This window comes from Cystoisospora suis (genome assembly GCF_002600585.1).
Source record: "Cystoisospora suis strain Wien I chromosome Unknown contig_2080, whole genome shotgun sequence".
NCBI lineage: Eukaryota > Apicomplexa > Conoidasida > Eucoccidiorida > Sarcocystidae > Cystoisospora > Cystoisospora suis.
The window spans coordinates 58,702-83,081 of record NW_027154879.1 but is presented as its reverse complement, the minus strand read 5'-3'; the positions used below and the strand labels follow the sequence as shown (position 1 = coordinate 83,081).

The 24,380-nt window shown below is 51.7% G+C and overlaps 4 protein-coding genes across 4 annotated transcripts; 1 reads left to right on the top strand and 3 right to left on the bottom strand.

Annotated features, from left to right (window-relative positions):
• Positions 1–126: 126 nt before the first annotated feature.
• Positions 127–5,672, bottom strand: CSUI_004460 (uncharacterized protein). Its single transcript, XM_068064651.1, has 6 exons — positions 4,244–5,672; positions 3,807–3,856; positions 3,250–3,412; positions 2,180–2,251; positions 1,253–1,440; positions 127–355 (listed from the first exon to the last, which is right to left on the bottom strand). Exons 1-5 carry the CDS (start codon positions 4,437–4,439, stop codon positions 1,358–1,360), a joined length of 564 nt encoding a protein of 187 aa, XP_067923380.1. The 5' UTR covers positions 4,440–5,672; the 3' UTR covers positions 127–355; positions 1,253–1,357.
• On the top strand, positions 5,466–9,717 carry CSUI_004459 (uncharacterized protein). The gene has a single exon (XM_068064650.1). The coding sequence runs from the start codon at positions 6,563–6,565 to the stop codon at positions 8,588–8,590; it is 2,028 nt and encodes a 675-aa protein (XP_067923379.1). The 5' UTR covers positions 5,466–6,562; the 3' UTR covers positions 8,591–9,717.
• An 879-nt stretch (positions 9,718–10,596) lies between these two features.
• CSUI_004458 (amine-terminal region of a tm vesicle-mediated sorter) lies at positions 10,597–14,036 on the bottom strand (the record flags this gene model as incomplete). Its single annotated transcript, XM_068064649.1, has 2 exons — positions 10,597–13,070; positions 13,490–14,036. 2 exons carry the CDS (start codon positions 14,034–14,036, stop codon positions 10,597–10,599), a joined length of 3,021 nt encoding a protein of 1,006 aa, XP_067923378.1.
• A 266-nt stretch (positions 14,037–14,302) lies between these two features.
• CSUI_004457 (agap005082- related) lies at positions 14,303–19,163 on the bottom strand (the record flags this gene model as incomplete). Its single annotated transcript, XM_068064648.1, has 2 exons — positions 14,303–16,967; positions 17,791–19,163. 2 exons carry the CDS (start codon positions 19,161–19,163, stop codon positions 14,303–14,305), a joined length of 4,038 nt encoding a protein of 1,345 aa, XP_067923377.1.
• Between the last annotated feature and the right edge of the window lie 5,217 nt (positions 19,164–24,380).

Genomic DNA, 24,380 nt, shown 5'->3' with positions numbered 1-24,380 from the left:
AGATGCTCAGATCGACAAAGAGCCGGTGGGAGCTCTTTCTTGGGGGTTCAAGCACGACAAACACGGTGTCTTTTTTTCGACTTGAAAAACTTCCAAAGAGAGAACCACAAACACAGCGCCCACCAATCTCCTAATGACGCGGAACTGAGAGACAAACAATCAGTCAAACGATGATCGCCTCCATGGGCTTTCGTATAAAACGATACTCCTCCCCAGCCCGTCGGTCTTATTTTCATTCGAGGCGAGTAGTTGCTTGGCAACCCTGAATAACCTTTCTGTCGTTCTATCGGTCAAATGTCTTTGTTCGAAAAGCCGCAGATTTGATCTTTCTTGCTTGAGCTTTCTGCCTAAGGCTCTGTCGGCTCGTCAGGACGCCACAAACGACAAGGCAAAGCACAACGGGAGAAGCCGGAGAGGTGAGAGAGGGCTTCCTGGCTGTTCCGGTGAGGATCCTCCCTGACGGGTGTAACATGGAACAGGAAGGAGTTGTCCCTTGAACTATACAAGACTATTGGCGCAGAACTCACCAGCGAAAGCTTTGAGCCAACTAAAAAGGAGCAAGAAAATAGAATGAACCGGTGAGGAGACCTCTTCACTTGTCCTGGTTCAAGAAAACCAGTAGAGGATAAAAGGACTAGTTTGCTCTTTCATCATTCCACAGTAGAGAGCGAAAAGAGAAAAAGTGAATCTTCTCTCTAACTTGTTCACAACGAAAGAGATAACCATTTGAACCGACACACGAATCTTGACTCTTCACGACGGAGGAGAGAACAGAACGGATGGGAGGGCTTTCATCTCAACGACTAGACAACAAAAGCCAACTGGCTTCAGTTCGGTGGTATACACATCGACTGTGACACACCGCCACTCTGATAGAGCCGTAACTTTGTTCTTTCAACCATGATTCTATAGTGACATCATGCAGTATCTCTAATGGCACTTCAGTTGTGAAGCGAGAGAGAACTTCAATCACGCGAAAAGTTTTCTCTCTCGACCGGAGTATCACCACTAACGGCAAATCCTCACACGCCTTCTCTCTTGCACACTGCCTTTACACCGTGTTGGTCTATCTGTCTATCTATTCTCACATTCGCGTAATGGGAATACACGAATCTCGAGGATAACTTCCCGGAGCAACGGCAAGTCATGAGCACTGCCCCCGTGTAATAGTCATCATGCGGATACGGACTTCAGACCGCGTCCTTTCAGTCTCGACACATGCACATGTCTCTCCTGAAGCGTCCTGACTCACCTCAGATGACTGTATAATCATCATATCTCTATCCTGACTGAGAACAATGTACGATCAAAGAGAGGCTGATAAAGGCGACATATCCAAGAAAAAGACACCTTCAGCTCAAAAAAGAAGGTTTCCTTCTCTCCCTGGTCCTCCTAAGTCACGATGATGGAACAAGCGGGGGCTTAAGCTTCTCAACGCGGCTGAAGTACAGAAAGAAGAAACGTGGACAAGACACAGGTCGAGCGGGCCAGCAGCTGGAATTCCTCTAATCAATACAGTTTACTTGATTATCTTACTCAAATGTGATATAATGTTCTGGACGGCAAGTAAAAAAGAAGTTCAAGCAGACATGCACAAAGCCCCCACGATTGTATATTTAGATGTAAAGATGATGTCTTAGTAATTCACTAATCTTCCAAGATAGCAGGAGGCCGATGGCCGACATGAGGGAGAGACTTTATGAAAAGAAGCGATATCAGGAGCCAAACTGATTGGATACGCTCTTAGTACTCCTCGCCCCTACAGAGACTGTTCTTTTGAATGTTTTTGTCCACAATACCATCGATCGTTGAGGTGAAACGCCAGAGGAACTGCGAAAGGAAATGAACAAGTGACGACAGTAAAGAGGTAGCAAACTTTCTTCTTGTCCTCATGCCCAGTACATGCACTTTCAGTAAAAAGGAGGAAAAAAGAACAGCCCTCTCGGTTCACAGTTCAACGCGATAATAAAAGCAATCTGTAGATCCCGACGCTTCCTCCAGAATAACATGCAAGAGAGAAAGAGGAAAGCGCGGCGATACGACGACACGCTCCCGCGCGAGCTAGCAGTGCTCCGCATCTGACTCCACTACAAGTCTCGGAGGACCATACTGGCGACAGAAACTGTGACTGTTCCGAGAAGCGAGGTGGAATTGCCTAGGTAGACAGATTTTGTTTTACCTAATCCAAGGAGACCAGCAGTCGCTCCGAGGAAGGAAAGGACTGTCCACTTGTTCCAGGATTCAATGCGATCTGGGGTGACAGCAGGGCACCAGGCGTAAAGAGAGATAGTGAATCACAGGAGTAGACCTACAATGTCCATATTTAGATGCTCGCATGCCCTTCGTTATTCATGCATCTCTCTATATACTCCTTTGGTGAAACAAGACGCTGAGAGCCAGGTCCTACAACGTCTTTTATTAACTGCTTGCTAGGCACGTGCGGACGCCAGAAGAGCTAGCTTTCTTCTCAAGCATCTCTTAGTCTTGCTCAGTGTATACACTTCCCTCTGCAAGTACCTGTTTGCTCTCATTGATAACTTGCAAATCAATGACGGGTGGTATCAGCATCCTCATTCGCACAATAGAGGGGACAGGGTTATCGCACAAAGACGCGGCCTCTTGGAAAGAGCTTTTCAGAACTATACCGTCACTGAGCAAAGTCACGAGACATTTCTCCTGCTGTCGAGACCATCCTCCCGCGATCCACTGAAAGGGCAAGCTTGGTAGCGCACAAGGCGATCATCTCTTCCTTCTGTATTATCGGTAAGAGAGGCATCTCCGACAAACAGAAGATTCTGTGAGAAGTGTACTTGTCACTCTATTGCATATATATCTACAGAGATGCTTATTTTGTGAAGCTTCAAGTTCGACTCAGCCAACAAGATCCGCGTGATAGGTTGAGCTCCTGGAGCCTGCTCGGGAAGAGTTTCTTGGTTGATTGGTTAGCCTCACGCCTGCGATATTATTTTTCCGAAACGGATGCCAGATCCACAATTCTAGGCTATGAAGGACCGTACTAGAATCAACGCGTACGACATGCTCTCGCGCCAACCACCACGTTGTGGGATAGAAAAAGAAACTGTGAAATACGTCTGACGAAGGGTGCGAGTCCTCGGTGACAGAGACTGAGCGCCGGTGTTGTTTTTAGAGACGGCGTCCCGACCCTTCTGTGTCTTTCTACAGAAGAGTCGGAAGAGAAGCAACACTGCACACGGAAGAGACTCGGCGAGTACGAGCCTTCACACTTACCAATGCAGTGTACGGACACCTCCCCAGCACTCGGAGAAGGAACAGGATCTTCCACACTCCCATCTTCATTGGGATCTGCGGGGCCGCCACATGCATTAGGAAACCTTCGTATACAGAGCCCGGGAGTACATTCTCTACATCCTGTAGCTGCCGGTACGAGAACCTGTAACATTTCAAGAAGCACAGAGAGCGAGCTTCTACAGAGACTGAATAGTCTCTATTTTTTCCTTTGTTGTCTCTAGGTCAACGAAGCAAGACATCATGCACTCGATATTAGCGATCTGCTTGTACCGCAGGAACCGCTACGAATACAAACGCACAGTACTGGAGGAATCTTCTGGTACTGAGACGACTGTGTTCATCGATGATATTCAGACTGACAAGCACCTGCCCCGCGTGGAACGGCTGGGCTTCTCTCTCTGACCACGACCACATCTACATACACACCGACAGGATGCAACTTCACATGTCAAGTTGTATGTGTCTTGAGAGGCGACAGCTTCTCTTTTCGAGATGGTCGTGAAAATAAACACCCGTCTACAGCAACAGCGACGTACCCGAACTTCAGTGCCTGCGGATCTCCCACAGAGGCATCGGCAGAGGTTCGCTGGATTCAGAAAACAGAGAAAGCAGAAAGCAGCAACAATAGACCAGAAGACAGCCCATCCGAGGAAAGTTTTCCATACAGGTGAAGAGGAGAGGTACGGCATACACTGATCACAATAACGCTCGAAGACGCAGAAACTCTTGTCCCGGGAGCAAATGGAAAACAGTCTGCCTGTCTATGATTGAACAAGGAGATCTATCAATATCTGAAATCAAGTGTTGGAGTGTAGGTTGAAGCACACCAGACGAAAGGCGGCGAGAAAGCAATGCAAGAATGCAACGTTCATCACTCAGCAATAGTAGCAGGAAGAAAGAAGAAAAGAAGTTTAGCCAGTGAATGTCCTTCGAACGGTTCTTTCTAATGCTGTGATGTAGGAGGGTTGCTTACCTTCACTCTCAGGGAAGATAGTGGGAAGTCCCGTATCACTAAGAGTGACCTGTAGTGAAGAAGGAGAGGGCGATGGAGCGGGAGAAGTCGTAGTAGAGGGTAGAACTGACAACCCCAAAGAATGGAGAGAGAAGAAAAAAACGAAGAAAAGAGACAACGAAAACCAACGAAGGAGAAAAGAGAAGAAGCCATACATGTTTTTGCGCAGTCTGGTTAGGGGGTCAGAACTCCAAGTACCAAGGAGGAAAGAGAGAAACTTGATGCTTCACGACGTGAAGAAAAAAGTCCAGACAGGCTTATTCCTTTAGCCTTATTCGTCCTCTCCGGCTTCTTCTCAAACCGCATGCTAAAAGACCGAAGGAGTCGGTGAGGTTATTCTTCCGTTAGAGAAAACATGCTTCGCTAACAAAGAAGAGCAGGAAAAGAAGAAGTGGCTTCGCAGAAAGAGGGAATAGGACGAGAACTAGAAGCGAGACGTACCACAAGCTTCCGTAAAGAAGTTGACGTGTCTTGTGCCCCCCCCGATTACCTCTCACAAGAGAATCGAACGCGAAGGACAGACTGGCAGTTCTAATAAGTTGAAATAGAAAGTTTGAAAAGCAAAGAAAGACTAAAGCACTTTGTCTTCATAACAACTCACAAATTACAGAGGCGCTTCAAATGTACACAACAGTGAAAACGGACTCCTTCGATAGAACCGATCGACGGGTGTACGTGGTAAGAGACCAACTGCTGTTAGTGTACGTAAACCGGGAATCGTTCCAATCTTTCAAGAAAAAAGAGACAATAAAATCCTAAGCATGTCTCCTGGACCTAGTCTACCAAAAACCACCGCTCAATGAATGTGGAAGTAACCGAATGAAAAGAAGAAAGAAAAGGTGAAGAGATCGATCGATGCTGGTGAAGAATCAAGACGCGAGAGAGAACAAGAAGAGAAAACTCCTTTCAAGAGTTTGCAGAAGTTTTCGTCTGACGCTCGTCGACGGTGTGATTCGAGGCTATATAGACAGCTTCCAGAACTCGGCAAGGAAAATGACACAGGAAAGCTCAAATGTGTTGATGAGGAAAGCGGATCAGAAAGAGTAAGGAAAGTATAGGACATGACAGCGCATGCAACCAGGAGACACAAAAGGAAAACGTATCAACATGTTCACCGGTAACAAGTTTCTCGAAGAGAAGTCAACAGGCAGGTCAACGGGGAGGAAAGAAGCACTTCTTTTCACCTCCAGTCTCGCTCCTAATCTCCTCGTCATTTGTGTCCTGAACGCCGCTTCTTTCTCCTTCACTCTTCCTCAGCTTTCTATCCTTTCGGTCCAAGCTTTCTCTTTTTTGGGGAATCCAAAAGAGATCTCGACTCTGGTGCTGTAATTCAGAGTCTTCCCTGGCCGACCCTTTTCTCGCTCCTAGCTTTTTTCGCTAAAGGCCTCTTTCAATCAGAATTTGAGTGCTTTCTGCAACAGAGTGGAAAGCCTCGCCGTCATTGCCGGCATCATGATCTTCACTTCTATAGGCGCGAAAGGCGTCCTCGTTCTTCCCTATATATTCAGGGCTTAGGGTATAAACCTGGTTTAGGTATGTGTGACATGCAGGTGCATGCACATATATCCGATAGTACATATATATGTATATGGTACACATCTGTGAATTTTTCTTCTTACACCGACCTTGCTTCCTTTTCACGTGTCTGAAGCCCTCGAAAGCAAGTTCCATCGTGGTGCTTTCGGTTCGCTTCTTCCCCTTTTCTCCTCGAAAACGAAGAAGGAGGAAGGAGGCATAGAGGGGGTATAGGGAGAAGGCATGTCGCTCCTGGCTGTTATGTTGGAAGGAAAAGCATCCTCAATGATAGGCGTATTGGCAAGAAGCATCTTGCGAAGACAGGGTACGCTCAACAAACTCTTCGTTTCTCATGAGAAGATTCTCGGCTCTATTTTCTTCTCCAACCCCTTGAGTCGGCCGTAGTAGCTTTGGCTTTCTTTAAAGTCTGATCTCTCTTGATTACGTTTTTCTCCTGTATCCTTTTTCCTTTTTAGTTTGTCGTAGTACAGGTAGGTGGCTCACTACTCGGTTTTTTCCTTCTGTAGTTCTGGTGGATATGTACGCAGATGGTGTATTTACAGCGATCCCGATAATATGATGACCAGGTTCCAGGAAGAGTGCCTAGCTGGCGCGGGGGAGGCTCAATTCTAAAGACACTTGTTCTGACTTGAGATGCTATTGAGGAAAATTCACCTGGAGATGAGCACTCAGACCAGCAAAGACAGAAGGGTGAGGTGAGAATCTCCATCAGACCCCAACGTTTCTTTCTGTTCGACAGAAACAATGGAGAATCTCTCGTCTTCAAGACCGTCTGCTTTTGAGAGGCATGTCTCTCCTCGCTTGATTGGAAGTTCTACCCCAGCTTCTTGCTCTCCGTTTCCAGACGAGGAATCAAGAACGCTCTTTCTTAAGGCAGCTCAAGAACGGGGAGCTCAACTGTTAAGAAACTTCACGCTCCGCCGACGTCTTGGTCTACTTCCTGGTGGTGAGAGCGGTGTTTCTTTCTCTTCTTTCACTTCTTCTGCTAATGAAGGAAGAGGCGCTTTTATGAGAACATCGTCTCCTTTCTCTTCTTCAACTTCAGTGGAGAGAGAGATAATTTCTAAATCACGGCGTGTGTCTGCGTCCAGCGTCAGAGATCAGGCGTGTACACAGAGTTCCATCAATGCTCATTCGTCTTCCCAAACCTCTTCTTCAGAAGACAACACCGCTTTGAGTCCTACAACTACAACTATTTCAAGAAATCTGTATCTTCTTTCTTCTTCTCCCGATGCCTTTCCACCGCCGGAGATGCCGTCCTCTGATCCACAATCGCAGACACGACGTGCAGAACTTCTACGTCCTTTCGCTTCTCTTCGTTTGCAGCTTGCTCCGGCCGCCGCCCTCGCTCTCCAACAAAGGAAAGAGAGAGAAAGGGCAGTCAATACCGAAGTTTCCGCTGTATCACTCTCCTCCTCGCTGACAGATGGTGAGCCAGAGACGACTGCAAAGAATGCCGAGGAAGCAAGGGACGCTTCGCCACATCGAGAAGGTGGACACAGAGCCGTTCATGAAGAAGAAGGGACGGCAAAACTAACGACAGGAAGGACAACACCAGACTCTCTCCCGAGGGAAAGGAATGAGTCTAGAAGGAACGGAGACAGAGATTCTCCTGCACTTCTTTCAGGGGATGAAGAAGGACGGCGAGCCGGAGGTTCTTCTCGTGATCTGACTAGTCTTCCTTCTACGAGGTTTTCATCCAGACACCAGAAATCACAGGATATGTCTGTAGAAAGGAAAGATATGAAAGAGGACGAGGGTTTGAGTAACTCGCTTCCTATCTCTTGTGTCTCGTCTCCGCCTTGTCCTTCTCGTTCTGACGACGGTGATTCAAGGGAAGCACCCTCCTCATCAAGTCGAGAGAAAGCGAGGACTGACGTTAGAGAGACAGAGGGGGAAAAAGACAAGGAAATCTTGATCCGCGCTATGATCATAGAAGAACAGAGAGAACTGATTTCAAGCTTAGAGACGTCGCTCGATATCCTTCGAGCTCGAATCAAGGAGCTCCATCATGAAAACGAACATCTGAGGATGACATCTGCTAGGGGTGTATTTTCACTACGGCCATCACGATCACATCAAGATGGGTTGTTTCCTACAACACCCAGTCTCTTTGTTCCTCCCTCTTCAAGGCGAAAGGGAGGAAGAACTGAAGCAGGAGCAGCAGAGGATAAGGAAGAGGAGAGCGAGAGGAGTCTCAGTAGTCTTCACAAGCATGGGAAGGAAGATACGCAACGAGACGGAAAGAATGGAGACGCAACGGAAGAAGAAGAACCCTGTAGCGAGGCTGCCCTCCGGCGCGGCCAGAAGAGGGACGGTTACCGAGGCGGTGTGTATGGTGTTACAAAAAGAAAAAGTGAAGATCTAAGAAGAGAGCTTGGAGAGGAGGAAGATGACATGAAAGGTGAGTGGGCCTGCGTGAATGAGGGAGAGATTGAGGAGACAGAGTCACCGATGATGAGTTCGGGAGAGGACAAACCCTCGTTTCGAGGGAGCGGAGCTCTGATTCAGAAGATGGAGTTGTATCGCCGAGAGCTTCTGCAGCTTTGTGTAGAGAATGAACAATTACGTGATCTTCTCCGTAAAAGGAAAGAGGGGGAAGAAGAAGAGGCAACGCGAAAAGTACCATTGAGACGCTACAGTAGTAAAGAATTCAAAACTCTCGGGGGGGCTCACGCCTTAGCCTCGGGTGTCCCAGATGTTGCAGATACAAGGACCTACGTCCTAAGTCGCCCTCAGTTCGGGGAGGTCCCACCTCCCTTGTTAATGTGACGGTGGTGAGAACAAGAATATGTGGAATACCCTAGAGAATCATATAAGATAGGATATTCTGAGGATGTCCGCCAATCAAACAGGAAGCTGACAGTTTCTCACAAGAAACGGAACTCGGTTTTCGCTTGAGCCGAAACGATAAGACCCGGCCACCACTGTTTGTCCTGGCCAGTTGTATGGACACAATTGGTGGTACCGATGGTCAAGACTGTCGAACCGCGTGGCAGACAGGCCGGCGAGTAGTGGCTTTGCAAGCGCGTTGAGTTTTCTTTTCTGGGTTCCGGTTTCGATCAGATGATCGAATACCAAGTAGCTCTGTGTCGTAACGGAGGTATCACAGAACGCAGATTGGAGACGGTCGGTCGCCCGGTCGTGTGTAGAACACATCCCACGACATTTACGTATTGGAGGGCTCCTGAAAAAATGAGGTGTCGCAAGACTTAGAATGCGATGGGCCTGAGACTCCGAACAAAGGGACGTGTCGTTCTTTGCCTGTCTCCTCGCTCGGCGCACGCCTCACTTGAAGTGGTTTACTCTGTAGAGCGGGGGCGGGTAGCTTGGACTTGGTCTTGTGGGTCAGTCGATCAGATCAATCCACTCATTTCATAATTCACCTGACGACGGCTTGCGCAACCGTTTGTTTCATAGCGCTCTTGGATTCACCTCTATTATGCAAGATGTCGTCTGGAACATATTGAGGCAGTGGCTTTCTGCATTTGCTTGCATATCAGGAGGAATGCAGACTGTGAACCAGGTAAGGTGCCTGTCTACAATTTTCCCCTCGGCGAAGAAAGAGAATCACACCCGATCAAGTTCGGGAGATCTTTTACGCTCCCACATACTGTCCTTGAGCCTGTCTCTGAAATACTTTAGAGGCATTCAATCTGACACTCTGTATGCTCGCGAGTATGATTATGCATATATCAGTGTTTATGCATCAAGGTGAGGCATTTGTGAGCCTCGGAACTTCCTTGTGTGGAGGAGCGTGCGGCTGAGAGGCTCCCTCGAAAAAGCTGTCACTCGCGGGGTGGCTAGTACTTTGTTACTAAGCTGCTGAAGTGAGGATGGTGTAGAGGTGCCGCGCTCCGTCGTATCTCCGGGGTTGCCTCAGTCACACAAATTTATTTCAGGAGCGATTTTTGTTAATTCCTTTTCTTTTTCAAGACAATACCTCCCGATGTACCTTCTCCCTTCTGACAAATGGGGATCTCTCAGGTACGGAAAGTGATGTTTGCTCAAGAATGCTGCAAGGGGACAAAAAGAACTTCATTTTGCCCCGTCAGTAGTTCCCTGTTCAACAGAGGGAGACGATTCCTGAGTGTACGGCTGTAACGAAAGTCCTAGAAGCAGCCTAAAGACAGAAACAGTTTTTCAAAAGCTGTACGGACTTGACTTTCAGCAGTAGGCTACAGCGTGACAAGAAAAGGCAAGTTCAAGATAGTGTCGGAGGTCCCTTTACAGGGCACACAAATTTCTGTTTCGCCAGAGAAAAGCAGCGCCAAGTACATCATATTAGGAAGAAGAATCTCACAATTCTTCGTCGACTTAGCCAGCGGTGGAACTCCGTTTACGCAAGATGTAGAATGGTACGAAGAGGCGGCCACTCCCGTCATTCGCGCCACCAGCACAGAAGCCTCGGGACACCAATGCTAAATAGAAGAAGTAAGTCAAAGTTACGCTGAAGGAATCTGATGTCTCTCGTGTCTCTCTCATCGCCTCGAACCAAGATGTCAGACTACGCCATTCCGGCTTCTTCGCTAGCGAGAAAAACCTCGGACGATGTCTACGCGGCGTATTCCAGTGCCGCTGTAAGCCAGTCAGGGTGTGCTAAAAGCGTAGTGCGACGAAGGTCCACACTCTGCTCATTATGCGCGTGTCTGTACTCCTGCCAGAGTATACCTTGCCGTGCTACGAGGAACTTCACATCCACCAACTGCATGCTGTCACTGACCCTGCCTTTCTATATACTGATGAATGTCGATGCAGAGCGCCAGCCGGACCCCATTTCAATGCTTCCGATCCTGGATTTGACTGGCAAGAGTATCAAATGCGCTAATAGCTGCATCCCAGCCGGTGACCTGCACTTCAAAAGAGACACCTAAGGGGGGCAAGGGAGGTTCTCGCCAGAGCATTGTTACAAGGGCTTTCAGACCATCCCGGATGGAACGAACGATTCTCTGTAGAGTTTCTACAAGTGTGGTGAGCCAGTCACTTTCTGCAGGCGCAACTGGCTCGGATCCTAGCTCTCCAGCACCACTCTGCCTACGTCCCAGTCCATCAACGCCAGGACGGAACCTTTCTTCAGCTCCTATGGAGGTTACAGCCATTACCTGCGGAGATTCATTCAGTTTCTGCTTTTTGCTTTTGTTCTTCTGACCCGCGCCGAAGGGCAGGCACCCCCTCAGGGAGCTACCCCAGCCGGATAGAAAGTGAACAAAACCTTGTTCTCGACACCCTTGACCACTTTTCTTCTGCTCGCTCAAGTCGTCGCATTCCGACATCTTACTAGACTCTTCATCGTCAGTCCTTCTGCCTTCCTCGAGCCGATCCAGCGGTGAAAACCCTCCGCCCACCTCCGCCTCTTCCGGGCCGTTCACCAAGTTTCTTCTGTTTCTTGTGAAGAACTTCCACCGTTCGCGGCCCCGCTCCAGGCCGGCGAGATTGTGTTTATCAGAATCGCTCTTCAGGCTGCGTTCCGTCCCTAACGACGATTTTGGGGAGCCCTTCAACTTGCTTTCCGGACTCCCCCGCTGGCTGTTTGGTGCTCTCTGGTGTGTACTTGTTCGCGGCGCGTGGCGATCTTTTGTGAGCCTCGTTCGGTTCGTTTCTCCCCGACTATCTCTAGTGAAGCCCGCTTCTGATAAGAGGCCATCTTCGGCTCGTGGTGTGCTCACAGCAGCCAGCGCCTCTTGTTGCCCCGTGTCTTCCTTTCCGATCGGCTTCCTAGCAGGACTCTCGCCATTGACGGTAGGAGTGACGCGAAGCTCTCCTGTGGGCTGCGTTTCATTATGGGCTTCAAGACGGTGCCCAAATCGGACTGCTTCCACTACTCCACCACGAGCAGCGAAGTGCTGCATGTACTGGTAATATGCCTTCTGTGGGTTCCGCAAGGCGTGCTCGCTGAGACCCAGCCCATTCCGAATAGTGACTTGGACGGTAAAGATCTGCTCAGAACCCCGGCCCGAAAGGGCGGCGGCAGCAGTAGACAAAGCAGTAGCTGACGTCGCGCGGAGTACTGACTTCCTGTTTGCTTCGTTTTCCAAGGAGCCCTTACTAGGAAGGCTTGGTTGTTGTCTACGCCAGACACCGAGGCCACTCTGGAAAGGTTCTTCAGTGTGGGGTGACAGACAAGTTGTCCGCCCGGAACGGTAGTCGGCGGTTGGCACATGGCCCGGTTCTGCCGTGCTACCCTGCACACTCATTCGAGTTCGATGGTTAAGGCGTTTTTGCAAATTGTTTTTTTCCATGAGAAACCAACGCCACGCCGCCGACAATGCTTGAGACACTTTAGCACGTTCTTGTTGTTGGTTTGACAATACGTTAATTCCCCTCTTTCGATGGCCGAAAGCTGCTCCTACTCCGTCCATTCGTGACAGAGCATAAAGAGCGTCAACCCAGTGTGCTGGAGCTTTGACATGAACGGCAGCAATGTCCCCCCGCCGACAAACCCATCGGGTTGCTCCGTCGCGCACACAAAGCACAAGGTCTGGAGTCACGATGATGTAATCCTTGAGGGCGTTCAGGCGGGCGCGCGCATCGTAGCGACTTTCCTTTCTCTTGGTTTTCTCCCCCATCCATCGTTTGCCGGCAGCCTTTTGCTGCTGCAGCGGAGGAAGAGGGCATGCAATCACAACCGGTTGAAGGCTGGTACGGCCTACAGACTTTACCGCAGTCCGCTGGACTCGTGCGGCCTGCGAAGTATGGAAGCTGAATTGCTGGACCGCGTGGTCTGCAGGGAAGGATCGAGGAGGTCGAATGTACGCAATGTTGGGCAAGCGTTGTAGCACAACTCGAAAGCCAGCTGCGCAGGAGTGGATCAGCAGTAGAATGGCACCGATGGTGCCGCAGAAGAACGAAGATACGCCGTACAACAGACCTATGCCACAAAAGAGCCAGCGCTTTCGGGTGTCGGAGTTCACTTGTTCTGTAGAGTCCTTGTGCTTGGAGTAACCTCGCAGAGGATAGACAAACAAGCCGCAGACAGAAGCAATGAGGAGCTCGACAAAAACGACAGCACCCCTCAGGACTGCCTCCCCTAAACCGTCGGGACACTCGAGCGCCCCGCGGTTGATGCGAAGGATTGGTGGCCACATGGCAAGGAGGTCATCTCCATCCACCACTCGGACAGTCTCCAAAAGTTTGAACAGGCCTCTTGCGACATTGCCAACTCCGTCTATCACATCGCCAAGTAAGCCTGCCACTACACGTCCCATGACCCCCCAGAATGTCGGCCGGGGGGCGTCCTCTTGGTGTTGATGTTCTGCCAAGACAGAAGAGGACACAAGGTAGAATGCAAAAGAATGTACGGTCCAGCTGGCGACTAGTCCACACGCGCCGAGCGCTCCTCTGAACTCTTTGCGGTGCGTCTGTGGCGATTAGAAAGTAGCTCTTCAGACAGGGCTCTACGCATACCGAATGACTGATTGGACCGCGTTCGTTCAAGGAGAGCAGTACATGGTAGTCCTCTCAGAGCGAAGGCAGCGTAACGAAACTGTCAGTGTCGCGTCTGCGCGGCCATCAGCTCCGAAGTCATGGCCAAAGCAGTGCTCGCTCCTTGCGGCTGCACATGTTATGATTTGATGTAGGGGTTACATACATGGTAGGAACGCTCTTCGTATTTTTCTGCAGAGTAGATCATCTTTTTACCTAGTCAAGCACTCGTCTCGGCCCTCCACTTACGTTGTGCAAGATTTGTCATGAGAGCGTGAGTACCCGCGGAGACATTGGTAATGACCTTGAGAGGGTTTCCCAAGACATCGATTGAAGCAACAAGCTTATGAGCTTGGCGAAGTCCCTGCTGTACGTACACTGTACCAAGGCTGCCCACGATTTGGTCCATTGTGCTGAAAACAGATCGCTGGATCATTAAGCGGAATCTGACGGGGAAGTTCGTTATGTCGGTTACGGTTCCTGCCACGAGTTGCAGTTGTCTCAGGAACATTACGTCTTTGTCAGGTTCTACTTGCCTTCGGTGAAGACGCGGAGCTCGAGCAGAGAAAAGAAATTGGATTGGCCTCACACAAAATGTCTGTACATAAACTGGCTTCAACTGCGTTACCAGTGGGGGGGGCGGAGAAGGACAGGCCCGAAACCTCGCGTAGCCGTCTGTGCTGGGGTCGAGCTGGGCCGCTTCACGAATCAAGGCAATACTGCGTGCCTGCAGCGAACGAAAGTAGAGGTTGCGCCACTTGACGAATCTGCCCAGTTGATGAAAAACACCAAGCATAACACCGGCAGCGCAAAGATGGATAGCACAGCATCGTGGAAGATTCTTGTGCGCCAGACAGCGCACACAAGCCAACCGCCAGCGGGGGAAACGGCGAATGAAGGTGCCTTAAAGATATGCTATAACGAAGCGTGCTGCAGGAGACCGGGTACTACGCACAGTGAAACCAGATGTCAATTGCTGCGTGGAAGCACTTTACCTGTGTTGATCACTCCGGAAGAGAGAATCCCTTCCATTTTTCCCCTTGTCTCCCATTCGTTTTCCTCTTACCGTAGCAAGTATCGCACAAGTTCGAACGCTGTATCGAGCTCGACGTGGATCGAGAGCGGCGCCAGAGCACAATCGAAGTATTTCAATATTGTGGCCTCTTCACCCCATCTTCCTCCAAATTGCACCCGGAAAAAGAGGCCCTCGCTTCGTTTGTTTCTTGCCTCTTCCGCGTCCCACACAATGTAGGGCGCCAGCGAGCTTGTAATGACCGTGTTTACTTTCGTGCTGGACACCAGCCCTTCTCCTGGTGTCATGCCTCGTTTATCGTCAGCGCCCCAGTGTCTCAGTCTTTCCTCCGCCGTAGCGAGTCTGAGTATCGTGCTGCTCCAAGCTCCGGGTACACCGTTGTCGACTTGGAAATTCCTCACTGACAGTTTGTAGTCCATGACCATTCCTTTTGCTGGTTCTCCGGTTTCCGTATGAAGTTGCCGCGTCCTGCGTGCCGCTGCTTCTACACCCGATATAGCGATGTATGCAAGCTCTTGAGGGAGGCTATCCACTAAAGAGAAACCGCAGCCTTCAAGATGCAGTGTCAAGTAAATTTGAAGCTCTGAGAACTTGGGAGCGGTGTACGCCTCACCTGCAGTCGTTTTACCGGAAACGTCGGAACCCTGAGCGACCGCGCTTGCTTGCTGTGGGTGAAGCACAGCACTGTCACCGTCCTCGTCCTCCTCTTCAAACAAACTATCACCCTCACGATAAAGGTCGCTCCCCCCTTTGGCAAGCCTTCGCTGCCTGAGCCGGCGCCGTGCGATCTGTACTCTGCCCTGCAGCGGCGCAACGTTGTACCGAACTGTGATACCGGATTTCCGCCTTGGGATGACTACCTCACTCGCCGTTCTGCTTCTTTCTGGTACGCGTGTGTTCGCAGCTGAATGGTTATTACCGGTGGAGGCGAGTTTTGTTGATTTATTTTTATACTGCCCGTTTTCCTCGGTCACCTCCGGGGAAGTGATCTCTTCATCACCGAGCCACACAGCCTTTTCGCGTTTAACATTACTGCTTCTCCCACGCTCTCCGCCACGCTCCCACACGGAGTTTTTGATTGTGTGTATGCCGGAAGAGAGAAGTCTGGAGAAGCGGTCTTCGTGGCTCCAAGACCTCGCAAGTCTCTTCGGGCCCGAGCGAGAGGCCAGAGATGCGTTCTGACTTCTGGAAAGAAAATCCAGAGAACCTGCCCTCTTCAACGGCACCCGGTTATATGCTGCCGGTTCCTCTGTATTTGGGGCGGAAGCAAGATCTAAGAAGTCTTGGCAACCCTTGTCCGAATTTTTCCTTTCTGAACGCAGTTTTTGGTCTTGTGAGGCAATGTGACGGGAAGTTGACGCATCGGCCGAAGTTCCTAGAAGCTTGCCAAACTCACGTCGCCCCGGCTTGTCTCCCAAGTTCATAGCGCTTTGCGACCTTACCGGCGCCGCTGTCCAGGAGTGCCGCGACCCTGCTTCTGCTGAAGCTCCCTCAACTTCATGTCGGCCTGTGACAATTCCTCCACTAGGGTTCTTCGCTCCCCCTGCAGAAGTTCGTGAACCGCCTGTCGACCCGCGCAGCGCTGAGTTAACTGAACCGCCAGCCAGGCTTCTAGGCAAAGACAGTCCTCTAATCTGACCTGCGGAAATACTCCGTCTGACGTACGGATAAGTAGTCCTGGCTGCCTGGTCGTACCTAGTCGACGCTTTCGTCTCTGTTGCTTTCCGTGCATCTCTGGCGCCCCAGCGTCGCCCGTGTTGGCTTTCAGATGACCAGTCCCAGAGCTCTTGCCCTGTCAAGCTCAGTGAATGGACGCCCTTGCGCCTCTCGCCTCTCTTCCCACTTACATGAAGCTCCTCGTCCGGGAGGCTTGCTCTCCTTTTGAAGCTTCTGTGCAATCTCTTCCATGCGGAACCCAGGGCTGCAGCACGCACTTCTCTTCCAGCTACGATACCAGCGCCCAAAAGACCTGACGCCCACTCAGCTAACGCGGAAGATGACGTTGTGGAGGCGTAGTTGTCGGTGATTAGCACCACTCTCCTTCCTCGGAACACTTCAGTCGAGAAAAACACTACATTCTTTCCTCCAGCAAGAGCCAGTGGAGGATGTTGTTTCACTCTGGAGATGTCGCAGCTGCAGTGAAACTGTTGCCCTCCCTTATCTACCACGGTAAATCGAAGCCGCTTACGGGCCCGAAGAGGATCTTGCCACGCATACTCGCACTGATCTCCCGGAAGAAGGAGATCTCTCATGGCTCTATTCCCGCTTATACTCTGCATGATGCCCCCCCCCAGTACTTGACTGAAGTAAACGAGTCGTCTTGATGCGTTCACTAGAAGAAATTCCGCTTTAGTTACCCGCTCAAAGCATACGAATAGCGCAGCCGACTCTACGGAACGAACCTCGACTTGAACGATTGTGTAGCTTCGGCCACGACCCCTCGCTGCGCCTCTTTGCCTCCGAGGGCCGCCGGGTGACAGCGAAGCAGGCATAGCACTGGAACTGCTCCAGCGGGTGGAAGTGGCGTACGGGGGGACAGGATCGAGTACTCGCATTTGACAGCTGAGAACCGTCCCGATACGGATTTCAGATGACCACTGTTGGCGAGGGGCAGACGTTCGCGCGTGTCTGCCTCCGAAAGATCGGCTGTCTTCTGCCGGAAGCGTGCGGGGGGCAAAGGAATCCGAAAGAGTCCTGCAAAGAAAGTTTGTGAGCAGCGACACGAGGCTGTATAACGTAGACCTGCTCACCGACCTCTGCAAACGGTTCAGCCGGTATGCAACAACGGATCCCCCGAGTAGGCTCACGTATATCACGCGATGTGGCAACCCGGTTTGACACCAAGAAGAAAGCCCCTTGTAAGGGGAAGTCTGGCGAAACTTCGCGAACCGATGTAAGAATTTTGCTTTGGACTTGTTCCGTGCCTCCGTGTTTGATCTTGCTCGCGGAATGGAAACGTATCCTTCGTGAACAAAAGCCCTTGAATGTGGAGTGCCCCGTCCAACAGGCCGCAAACGGTCCAGGAGTTTGCAAAAAAAGAAACAATTGCTCGCGACGTGTTGTCCCGGTTTCTCCGGAGCTTTACAAGCTATAACAGAAATTGTGAGCCCGCGAGAAATCGACGCTGAGAAGTATCAGCAGAAGCATGATATGCTTTCTCGTGTGTGGGGAAGTGTTCAGAGCGGTGTTGCCTTCGAAGGAGAGAACGAGACTGTAGTGAAAGGTCGCTGCCTGCCTCTTAAAAGAATATATAGAGTTTCCGGGGTACCAAGTCTGTGCGGGTAACCTCGGATATTCGGTAAGGCTCGGGGGTGACAACTCTTGGACACGCGGCAAAGTGATCTACACTCGCGGTACTGCCAGCAGCGTAGTTCCGTAATACACGGGTAGAGAAGGGAAGTATGCAACAAATGCGTTTGTGTACAGTCAGCAGAATGTACAGAGCCTTGCACGGGGAAGGAACTCAAGCTTGTTTCATGTGTGAGGACTTGAGTCACAGTTTCCGCAACGAACTGACCTTTTTTCGATCGGCCCCGGACAAGCGGGCTGCCCTTCGAGCCGCCGTGTAAAGGATGCCTCTTCCTCGTCCTCGGATCCGGGAGGGAAAAGAGAGAACTGGAGAGCCGGCGTGCCACTTGGGCCGACCCCCTGGGGATGGAACGTGGCTTGTTGCCCTGGAGATAGATGGATCACTTCACCATCTGCGTCATTTGTTTCTTTGATCCACATATCCACACCAAGAGAATTGACAAGCGTGAACCGGCTGTATACGTTGACGATCTTCGTGCGGAGAAAAGGAGGGGGAGCGACTGACACAGTGACTCCTAACCAGTGCTGTTTTTGATCACTAGGGCTATTCCGTGCCCCCATAGCAATCCCTCTCGGGACCACCACCTGCCCAGATCGACCAACTGTGTCAATCCGGAAGGTCGCCCTCGTTGTCTTCGTTCTCTCTCTTGAATTAGCGCGGCCGTTTGTTGGAGCCTCATCGACCCGTGTGTTCTGCACAAGCTCACGATGCGAGACAACCTCCAGCAACTCTTTCAGTAAATTTGGAGGAGCTACTCCAAAATAGACAGCCTTTTTTGCGCCTGCTGAGGTCACGGCAGTCCCGTTGGAGCTGACGCCAAGAATGTTCGGAGACAGCAGTCTCCAGTCAGCAGGGTCAAGCCGCTGCGGGGGGTGCCGAGGTATAGAGAGGAGCAAAGGAGTGGGATGCCGGTTTACCATGAGAAAAGGTGCGTAGAGCCGAACTGTGCGAACTGCTGTTTGCCATGTGTAGGTATGCACGCCGATTAGGGCTGCTTTCTCAAGAACTGTGACCAGCTCCTTGTGCTGTTGCACACTTCCGTTACCCCGGCTGCTATTCTGAGAACTCGCCTTCCCCTCGTCACTCGCATCCTGCCGTAAGTTTGCACTGTCCGCCGCAGACTGATGCGACCTAGATACACTTGCGGATGTGGGTTGTTGACGAGACCCCATGGCTCCAGCCCCAGCAGTCGTTTCGGCGCAAATAGCAAGCTCCTCCGGTTCTAACGTAGCGGCAAAGCGGAAGATTGCATCGGTGGGCGTAAGAGAAACACCGTCGGGACGCACTATGCGAGAGCGGTGCAAAAGAATTGCCGAGTCCAGCAAGGGCAAAGGGACGCGTCCAGGGTGGTTACCCCCTCGGACGGTCAAAGGCTTTGAGGTGTACACGTAGGAAAACCGTGTTAGCGTACTGGTTACTGAAAGCTCGAGGGAAAAGCCCTTGCATTCATCTTCGATTTCGACGTCCTCGCCCGCTTGGAGAGATAACAGTGGTGCTTGCTGTGGAGCTCCAGGAAGACCCGAGGCGGGTGCGGCTTTCGGAGATTCGTTGGCAGAAGGATGCTTTCGCAGTGGACGCATGTATGTAGCGGCGGGGGGGCGGNNCAAGTTGGCCCGGGGGATAAATGGCACCTTGGCGGAAATTGCCGGCGTGGTCGGTTGAGGAGAGTAACAGGACTTTCAGGGAATCGAAGAGGCGGTTCCCAATCTGGCACGGAGAAAATCGTCAAGAGACAACCGCGCACCCAAATGGTCAGGAATGCTGCTGACTGCGTTGCAGGCCTGAATGCACTTGAACGCGCTCAGCCACTGCAAGGAGTTGAAAAACTAGCGGACACTTGTGGGTGGAAGTAATCGCATCATCCTATTGGTACAGGCTGAGGCACAGTGGTCACTGGTGGACACGATGTTGCCGCAAGGTGCCACCTCGAACATACTTTGGAAAGAGACCGGCCGATTCCATCTGCAGAAGCCACGCGAATCGGCAAAAAATCAGACTCTCCGCAATGCTGGAGAGAAACAGAGCCAGCAGCTGACAGTGCGAGCAAGAAAAAGCGGATGACTGATGACACAAACTGCTCACCTGGAGCGGTGCTTCGAATGTAATTTCAAAGTAAAGGGGTTCAGTCTCCGACAGGAAGTGCCTTGTTTTTTTTCCGTAAACGGTAACCGCAAGTGCCATCCTTCTTCCTTCCGACACACAGCAGTCGACCTCAGAGTTTTTCGATCCTCGTACGAACTCGGAGTATCTGTAACGTGTCTGTGCTGCGTCGCCCACTGAAATGCTGTAAGAGGATTGTGGGATGTCACTGAACCTGTTGGAAACCTCGAGTGGCTTCCTTGTGACACCCTTTGCCTGATCGTACGAATGGCCCTCTTGCTTTGCGCCACCCTCTGACTTTTTGCTGTCTTGACTGCTCTCCCGGCATTTTATGCGAGACTTCCGGGATGTTTGACTAGCTCCAGAAGGGCGCTGGAGACCAGACCCGAGAGTACGATGGATTTCCTGGTGTGCTATGTTGCTCCTGAGCTCGGAAGCGTCGGGAGGCATTCGCCTCCCGTCTGGAGAGTCATGGCTACATCGGTTAGAACGTGCCGCGCCATCGTTGCTAAGCACGCTGCTGGCTGTTCCTGCCGTTCCCCGGTCGGGGGCGGCACAGTTGGGCTGGCTAAGATGAGGGAAGTTGCTGGCAAGTGGATGGAGGAAGTCGACGACGTACGGTTTTATCGAGTAGGCGGTCACGGAGCAACTGACTGACTCAGTTAGCCGCCGAAAGGTTGCCGCAGGCAGCAGGGGTTTGGAGCCTAGGCTCCGCGCCAGTTTATACATGTACGAGTAGGCCTACAGCGTAAAGGAGAGAGGAACCTCGTACAGATCGGCGCACGGTCACAGATCCTTCTACCGTCTTTCCTGACTACCAGCGATCTGCATTCTTTTCTGCGCAGACGGCTGCACGAATGTAAGTAACGGAAGTCTACTTCAGACCCCCCGAGTGGCCACCTTCAGAGTTGCTGGCTGCTGGGAATGGGTTGCACTGTTGAGTAACTAACGCTAAGAATCCATGGACGTTCCTTACAGTAAGGCGGGCCAGTCTGCCTGACGTCGCCAGATGTGCTACTGCAGTGAGGGGGACAGTCGGTTTCAGCGACCAGGCAATGGAACGCCGACACCAGGCACGGATGTTGATTTAAGACGGGGGCTGGCTCCTCTGTCCCCCATTGCCACGAGCTGGTGATTGTATGAAAAGTCATGACAGAGGTTTGGCAGATCGTGCATATACAGAGTTTTTGCTTTCCGTGGTTGGGCACAGAGAAGAAAAGAGCAGAAAGATTACGAATAGGTATCGATGTGGGAGGATACGTGTGAACTGGCCAAGTACAACTTCTATCGTGCATTGAAAATGTCTAAGAAGGCCCTCTAGAGCGAAAGATATGTTTCAGGAAGAAGAGCTGAGGAAAGTAATTTCTGGAGCTGAGCAGGCGCGTGTAACCTACATCAGCTGCGACACGTCTCCACTCTAGATCCTTTACTGACGGGGTACCCCGGATATCCCGTTGTCCACGGAGCCATTCCAACGCAACGCTGGGAATTTCCTCTTCTTCCCTTCCTGGTGATTCTTGTGCGACGTCGTGCGCCTTTGTGGTTGGCGGGAGAACAGTCGGGCCGACACGCTCGCGTGGTTGTTGTCTTCTCCACCTCTCATCGTTGGCGTTACCGCGGTTTTTCCTGATCAATGCAGTTTCGGCGGAGTCGTCGTCACACGGAATTCCGCAGTCCTCCCGACTGTTACGGAAACGAGTTTGTCTGGACGCAGACGGCGGGGGGTCGGCACTCGCACTCTTTTTCCGATGTACTTTGATCTCCTCTTTCGGTAGCCAAAGCCTGTCCACGCTCCTGGCTCGTTGCACTTCCCTTCCTCTGCGTGTTCCTTTTCTCCAGGGGACGCCATGCAGCCTTCTTGCGTGCATTCTTTTTGCATGCCAGTAGATGCCTTTCGCGAAGCCGTGTTCTGCTTCCTCATCTCCACTTGATGGATGTTCTCTTCCTGCCTCTCCTCCCTCCCGCAAGGTCTTCCCTCCTCTGGCGGCGTTCCCAGCTGTGACTGTTTCTGCGTGCCCGAGGGATTCATGCCCTGGTTCAGTCCCGGTACCAGTAGTGACTGCAGCTCCACAGGGCATATTGTTGTCTGGAAGTGGCCTCTTTCTTCTCATTTCTCGACAGTCTTTTAACACCTCCCCAAGAAGAATATCGAGCGGGATAACCATAAGAGGCTCAACTTCCCCGCTTTTTCTCCATCGCTCCCATTCCTGCCCCCCTTGCTTCTCGACTCTATCTATAGCACCGGGAGCGGCATAAGTGCCTCTGAGCCCCGCAACCGGAGGCGCCGCGAGCAGCGGCGGCATGGTGCTAGGTGTCACCCTTTGGGACGCGACTCTCTGTTGTGCGTGGCGATCGAGATCTGCTGGACCCTTGATTCTCACCCGACTAGGCGGATGCAGAGACACGAGCCTAGCAGCATCTTCCACGTGTCCGCCCGCTTTCTCCTCTGTACTCGTACCCGGGCCGTTCGTTTGGCCTGCGGAGCCGCCGGCGTTTCCTGTGGCCCCCAGCTCATCACCCGCTGCCTGTCGCGACCTGCAGGGCATATTCTCCTTTCGTCGTTTCTCCGCAACAGCATCGGTCTCCAAGTCCGTATGAAATCGATCGTGACGAGCGTCGTTATTCTGACGGCCGCCGTCATCGCAGTTCCCGTTCTGTTCAGAACCAACGGACAAATCCAGCGAAGACAGAGAGGACGCAATTGGCATTCGCGTTAGCCTCTCACATTTGCTGCGTGGACCTCGTCTGTCGCTGGGTGCATCTGCTAACCAAGGAGGGAAACCCTTGGGAGATGACACGGTATCTCCACGAGGGCGGGGGACGGCTGGCACCGACCGCGTCAGTCTGGTTGCTCTTCCTGAGATCGCTGCCATCGTCTGTCGAGGTTGACGGGAAGGTCCAAGAGAAGAGTTTAGGTGCTCACAAGATCCATCGGGGTTCCCTTCTGTCTTCTGTCTCTGAATCTCAAGACTGTGAAGAACAAACGCTCGAGGCAAAAGCCATGAGAGTGGAAGATGGAGCAGTCCACCCCGGGGCAAAACCTTGGCAGGGACCGGATTCTCAAAGAGGAGACACGCGGCACCCTTTCTATCCACGTTTTTTTGTGTAAGAGCTGCAGATGTGCAGAAGGAGGTAGTGTCACCGTGCTGGCAAGGCTTGTCTTGGCAGGCGAGTGACGAGGGAGGCGACAGAGCTTCAGGCCACTCGGCACGTTGAGAACCAGGTACTGTTCCCCGAGCTGACTGACCGCTGTCAGCGGTTTGGTTCTTCTCGCATGCTGAGGAAGGAAATTTTGAGACTGCTGGGGAAGAAGCAGCGGATTCGTAGCTGCTATGTTGTGGGGTAGATACGTTGCTTGCATTTCCTTTTTCTTTACTCGGAGACAGGCTAAAAGAGTCCTGTTGGCCGGTCTCGTCGGAAGAGGGAGCGCCCGAGACAGAAGGGATAGGTGCTGCTGCGGGGACCAGTTCGGCCACGAGAGGGTGCGGCATGATCTACGGAGTTGGGCAGCAGAGAATAGACAGAAGTCAGAAGAGGACATTCTCTTGTCGACAACCATGAGATGTCCGCTCTCAGCAACTGAGGGCTGATGCCGGGACGGCCCTGCCCTTCTGTGCCGTGTCCGCTCTATTGCGTTCTTTCCGGCTTCAAAATGCCTAGGGTTTGCAGCAAATCGCCTACTCTGCTCTCTGCTCAGGGAACGTGCTGCGATTGCCGCAGAACGGGCTATCCGGGCGAGTCCTCAGAAAAATCACTCGGACTCCACAACCTCGTAATCAGGGAAAGCTTTTCGCAGCCGAGGTTCACCGATTAGCAGAGACAACACTATAATGGTAAGTTGTATTCCACGGGCTGTAGGAGATCATGTGAATCTCGTCCAGGTTTTTACTGAACAGCAGTGCTCATGTGCGCTTGGCCCGTCTCCTTGAGCGTTTTTCACTCCGCCCTTTCGCTTTTCTAGTTTACCGTAGCTGCATACTGCCCCACGGGGGTTTCTCTCAACACCTAGCTCAGCTGTTAAGGCCCGAGTGATCAGGAGCAAAGACTAGAACAGCTACGCTGAGTTCGGTCAGTCCACCGGAGCGGAACCTCTTTACAGCTGTCGAACGAAGACGAATCTAGTGGAGCAGTTCCTATCCCCAGCTAGTCGTCGTCTCATTCCTAGGTAATCGACACCGATGAGCCACCCGGCCATACACAGCGCTTCAGGAAGACCTGTAGCGTATGGCGGCACTGGAGACATGATCGTTGGGTATTTCCGTCTGCTGTCTTACGAGTAAGGGGACGCTTGACCGGTTTCTAACGGAGAAGACGGAAGAGAAAAAGACGTTGAAAGTCTTCTGCTCTGGTAAAAACGCGGTGCGGACCAAGAGCCTAACACTTGTCGATATGCGCTTTCCCCGGCCGCTTCCGGAAGCTTGGCCAGTGTTCACCGCATTCATTTGTTTGGCATTTCCTGCTGTCCCCCCCACCGTCTTTTTGAGAGGCAGGTAGCGCAGCTGAGTGTGGGAGGCGTTCAGTCGAAAGTCTTCCAGATGAAAAACTGATCCCATGAGTGAAAGGCGAACAGCCAAGGGCCGAGGCTGTGCCTGAGCGATAACAATGCCGAACATCATATCCTAACGCACATGACATTGTTTATGCACAGTACTTTCCTCCCCAGCAGGAGTTCGCGTTTCCTTAAGACGGTGTTTGAA